This window comes from Condylura cristata, unplaced genomic scaffold (genome assembly GCF_000260355.1).
Source record: "Condylura cristata isolate star-nosed mole 26May11 unplaced genomic scaffold, ConCri1.0 scaffold00003, whole genome shotgun sequence".
Classification (NCBI taxonomy): Eukaryota; Metazoa; Chordata; class Mammalia; order Eulipotyphla; family Talpidae; genus Condylura; species Condylura cristata.
Genome location: NW_004567104.1, coordinates 33104095 through 33110018, shown reverse-complemented (window position 1 = coordinate 33110018; position 5924 = coordinate 33104095). Strand labels below are relative to the sequence as shown.

The 5924-nt window shown below is 37.8% G+C and overlaps 1 protein-coding gene across 1 annotated transcript in view; it reads left to right on the top strand.

Annotated features, from left to right (window-relative positions):
• FAM162A (family with sequence similarity 162, member A) overlaps positions 1-5924 on the top strand; it is a 17385-nt gene that overhangs the window by 4672 nt on the left and 6789 nt on the right. Inside the window, exon 2 of the mRNA XM_012729856.1 lies at positions 3112-3234. Within this exon, the coding sequence (XP_012585310.1) occupies positions 3112-3234 (123 nt within the window). The remainder of the gene's footprint in view (positions 1-3111; positions 3235-5924) is intronic.

Below are 5924 nucleotides of genomic sequence, written 5' to 3'. Positions count from 1 at the left end.
GGAATCGAACTCATGCGGAAGTGGCTTCAGATTCTCAGTGCTGTGCTTTAACCCGCTGCGCCACCAGGGAGGGCCTCTCTCTCTCTTTTTAAAGATTTATTTTATGTATGCATACAAAAGCTGGGGTGCAGGCCAGAGGTGCAGGAGTTGGGGGGGGGGAGCAGTGAGAGTATTCATGAGAGACAGAGTAGGGAGCGGAATAAGCAGGCTGCCTGACATATACTGCTAAGAGGAACAGTGCGCGAGACAGGAGAGGTTTGTTACACCATGTAGGTCACCTCCCTGGGCAGGGAAACACTTAGTATCTACATGCAAAAGTGTGAAGTTGGATCCCATCCTTAGAATATAGGTAACTCAAAATGGATTACATTCCTAACTGTTAAAGCTGAAACTATAACATTCATAGATGATAACATAGGAGTTAATCCTTTGTGACCTGTACATAACACCAAATGCTTAAACAACAATAAAAATATGGTTACGTTAGACTTCATCAGATAAAAATTTCTGTAGTTAAAAAATATGGACTATCTATGAAATGGAATAAATTCTATCAAAAATGATTTATAAAAACAATCAAATACTGGTAAATGCTGCAAAATGGATGAAACCTGAAAACTTGCTAAGGGAATGGAGCCACTCACAGGAGTTGAAGACAGTATGCTTTGGGAAAGAACAAGCGACCTATTACATCACATAAAGCACCCAGAATATGCAAATCCATAGAGACAGAAAGTAGCTAGACAGTGTCTTACGGTTGGGTGAAAGAAGTAGTAGGTAGTGACTGCTCATGGATTTGGAATTTCTTTCTGGGAAAGAAAAAAATCCTCTGAAATTAGACAGCAATATACAACTTTGCAAATATAATAAAAACCACTGAATAGTGGTTTTAAAGCTTTAAAAGGATGAAGTTTAGGATGTGTATTATGCATCAATAAGTCTTATTTTAAGACTCTACAAATATAAGGGTGGGTTTTTTTGTATGTTTTGTTTCTTGCCTCCCCTTATTGTTCCAGACTGAAGTTAAAAAGACCAACCAGGACTTTGAACATCAAAGATATAGACTGTTTGCCTCCTAACAAAAAATTTAGAAACTATTGAACTCTGTGCTTTAAGCACAGTTCTGTGAGGGCACACTCATTGCATTAAGGCAAATCTCAGGCAACCTTTTTCTGTCACTCAGAGCATCGTGAGTTGCCAGGACCCTCACCAGGTTTATCACTGGTACCTTTTCTGTTTCCTTTCCTTACCCATTCTACATACTCCGTTTCTTCCATTCCTTAGTACCCTAGAGCTCTTTTGTGGTCTTCTGACTGAATTCCTATTTCATCACTACTCTCTCATCTCATGGTCCCCCCCACCCCCAATACTCAATGTTATACCCTTTACTGTCACACATATAAGAATTACTTCTGGCTATATTTGCTTTGAATTTTGATTATCAGCCAATGGAAATTTTTCATGTTAAGGCTAAAGGTAAAGACTGCTAACGAAAACTTAAATGCTTTAGTATATGTTTAAGATAGAAACTGGGCTTTTTATAATCCTGCCATCTATGCTGTACATTGTACATATGGATGTTGAAGTATTCATGTGCTTTATATATATAACATGTGTGCAAGGTTTGAAGTATTAAACTGAACAACTGAAACTTATGCAGTGTTACAAATTAGTGTTACCTCGAAAAGGGTTTTTATTAAAAAGAAAAAAAAAAGGCAAGACATAAAGGGGGTAAAAAAACAGCAAATCTATTTCTTTCCCCTGAAAAGGCCTGGAAACAAAGAAAGAACTCAGGTTGCCTCCTGGAGGCATGTATACAAACATTTCCCTTTAAAGAAATCAGAGCACCTTGGAGAGAGTTTGCCACCTTTAATGAAAACATAGATCTAGGTAACAATGACAAGTGTGTGCTAAACATCACATGAAAAGTACATGGGAAACTATGTAAGGGATGAGCGGGCCTAAGAACATCTACTGATCAAAATGGAGGTGTGTCTCGTGATGTGAAGCACTGGGAAGTACACAGCCCCACTTCTGACATTGCTAAAAATTCTCACTTGATTATGGTCAAACCTCAAAAATCTGATTACGGAAAATAGGGGAGTTAGAAGAATATGTTAACACTACGGGAAGCAGTCAGCAATATCTGGAAAGAGGGAAATTCTACAGAACTAATAATCTTGCTTCTTGCACTAATGCATGATAAAAGGGAATATTTACACAGGATACATCATAGTCAATGTATTTACTTTTTAGAATAAACCAGCTACAAAAATAAAATTGTGCAACCCCTCAGGAAATTGAGTTATAAATATTTGATCACAAAGTGTTGATAGCAAGGACAATGTTTTAGCTATATTAATTATATTCTTATGATTTTAAAAAGTTATTTTGTGATGCATACTAAATATGAATTTGTAAATGAAGTAATAAAATGTTTCCAATTTGCTTTGAAACAATCCATGTAGGGACTAGGTAGTGAATGGTGTTCAGCTGAGACTATTCATTGACCATTGTTGAAACTGGGTAGTGAATCCATGGAGGTTTGTAATGCTAGCCTCTATAGATGCTTAAAGTTTAGATTTTGAAATTTAAACACATATTCTCTCATATTCACTTTTACATAGATAGTTCTATGAGTTTATATAATTTTAAAATTATGCAATTCATGACTTCATCTGCAGTTGATTTCTAATTAGAGAATTTTGGCTTGCAAAGAATGGGGCTTCCTAGAGCCTCTTGCTGGCCATGGTAGCGCCCTTACCCAGTGTTTGCCAGAATAGTTCTAGCAGCTTGGCCTCTTGGCTTATCACTTCTGGTTCCTTGCTAATCTTTACTTCGATGAGCCTCATGATACAGAATATTTCCACCAGAACTGTTTTTGTTATGAGAAGGCATATGTGAGAAGTAATTTTATAAAACTTATTCAACTAATAAAATGTTTATGTTCTAAAAGCACCAGCAAGTGTAACACCTTAGTTTATGTGTATGAAATACAGAGTATTTTTAAATGAGTTAACTTTTATAAAGGAAATGTATACCTTGCAAGTTATTTCTCATTTTAAGACACTGGATTTTATTTCTCTGAAATCATTTTTCTTTCTTTCCTAGGAGGTTGTTTTAGGTTATGTGAAAGAGGTGCCTCCTCACCACTGAGGCATACCAGAAACTCTTATTTAAAGAGAATAAATGGATTTTGTACCAAACCACAGGAAAGTCCAAAAGCTCCATCCCGTAAGTTTTCAATCATTTTTTTATTTTTGATTTAAGCAGCTCCTAAAGATGAGAACAACTTGGAATCAAAAAAACCTAAAAGAGGTGGTCACGCCCTATCTTGTCATCCAGGCCTCTCAATTGTACCTGTATTGGCTGTGTCCATGTGTAGCTATGATTCCCTCATTTGTCATTTTTATTTCTTGATTGAAGGCTTTAGGCTGAAATATTTTAAAACAATCAATTCACCCAAGGAAGGTCTAGAAATTATCTTTTTTTTTTTTTAAAGATTTTTAATTTTATTTGTACATACAGAACTGGGGTACAGGCCAGAGGCTCAGGGGCGGTGAGAGGATTCACCAGAGACAGAGTGGAGAGCAGAACAAGCAGATCTACGAAGTATACTGCTGAGGGGAGCAGCGGGCGGGCCAGGAGAGGTCTGCCTCGCCATGTGGTCACCTCCGGGGCAGGCGGGGATCGAACTCATGCGGAAGTGGCTTTAGCTTCTCAGTGCTGTGCTTTAACCCGCTGAGCCACCAGGGAGGGCCTAGAAATTATCTTTTAAGACTCCCCTTTAAAACGAACCAAATCAAGAAATTATGTTTTGGGTAACATAGAACCAGGGCTAAATGCTGACTTAAGCATTTACTTCAGCTATGTTTAGCTCCATCTACCAGTGAGATTTTCATCACTGAGGGAATTAGCTACTGGAGGAAGGAACATAATATATAAACTGTAGGGCCTCAGGACCGTTTGCACATTGCTTCTTTATAGGAATACCCTAGGGCCAGGTAGATATTGGTGACTATAAAGAAACTATCCTTATAGGATATTTGTCAAGAATTTAAAAACATTTATACCCTTAGACTTGGTATTTCACTTCAGAGATACTTTAATTGTCCCTGATTTAAAAAAAAAAAGACTATAAAGATGTTCCTATATACAAATAGGAAAATGAGAAATATTGAATGTCATAACATACAAGTGTGATTAATTATGTGGATGAATTTATCCAGCTGTTAGAAGTGATACTTAGAAATACCATGTACCAGAATGAAAAGAAGTTTGTTTTAATATTAGAACAAAGTAGGACGTAAAACTTTTGTGTAAGCACAAGCATGAGACACATGTATTTTTTGTAATTTACACATGTAAATTACACATGCATATATACTTAACAGGGATAAAAATTAGTAAACAACAACATAAAGTGATTATGCATTGAAAGAGAATTAGAGGTGGTTTTACCTTTCTTTTTCAACATCCATATTTTATAAATTGTCTTTAGTGCATATTTAGTACTTAAAAAGAAGGGAGGAAAATTGTGCCAAGTTCTCAAAGGGTGAAAAGATAAAACTACAGCAAATCTATATCTATACCACTAAACATTTTTTCTCATCTTCGATTCTTTGAGTATTTTTCTTAGTGACTCTCCTTTTCCTTTAGCTGGAGCATAAGCAAAGATGTAGAGGTAGGAAGGTTAGAACAACTGACAGAGTTAAAGTCAAGGAGAGGTCTCATCTGCAAAAGAGATGTAGACAAGACATGAAAAGTTGGATGAGATTGTCCATTCTGTGAGATGATGATGTTCTGTAACTCCATAACTCTTCTACTGCTTATCTTCAACTTTGCCTTTCTGTGAAGACTTTTACAGTATGTGGTTCTGTATCTATCTTGTTACCTGTCTATCTGACCACTCCACTTGCTTCTGCTGCCTCCTTCTCCCCTGCCTCCTTCCTTCCAGTCTCCACTTTTGGGTGATGCCCAAGGCTCAGCCTTGACCTTCAGCTCTTTATCACTCTCACTGGTCCTTCCTTTGCATCAACGGATACCTCTATTCCTGACTTTTTAAAAAAAAGATTTATTTGTTTATGCATGCTATTAGGACTGCGGTATAGGCCAAAGGTGTGGGTGGTGAGAGGCTTCACCAGAGACAGAGTGGGGAGCAGAACAGGCAGATTGACCGAAATACACTGCTGAGGGGAGCAGTGTGCAAGACAGGAGAGGTCTGCTGCGCCATGTGGCTCCCTGGCTAGGGATTGAACTCGTGCTGCAGTGGTTGTCGATACCTTGATAGTGCTGGGACTTAACTCCTTGAAACATTAGGGAAGCCTCTCTACTCCTGACTTACTGATGAAATCAAATGAAACTGACATAAGGGCATAGTGAATCTAAAATGGCATTCATGCTTTTGCGTTTCCTAACTGGCTCTTTCACATTTTCTTTAATTTTGTTAACAGTATCACTTTTGCTTAGTGGTCTTAGTTTGAGGTTCTTCCTGATCTCTTTATCTTAATTTTCCTCCAAATTCTTTCAGTTATCCCCAGATTGGCTTCTTTTGTCTCTCCTCACTGTTTCACTGAATTTCAGAGGATGTCACCTCACCCTGTATTCTGACCTCTCAGTTGGACTTGTTGCCACACTATCCTGTCCTTCCTTTCTCTTCCAGCCAATGTGCAGATTGATTGTCTTAAGCTATTAACTTCTTACGTGATTTTTTTTTTTAAACATTATTTATTTATGGGCCCTCCCTGGTGGCTCAGCGGGTTAAAGCACAGCACTGAGAATCTAAAGCCGCTTCCACATGAGTTCCATTCCCGCCTGCCCCGGAGGTGACCTGCCCCTGAGCCTCTGGCCTGTACCCCAGTTCTGTATGCACAAATAAATAAATCTTTAAAAAAAAAACAAAAAAAAAAGATTTATTTATTTAT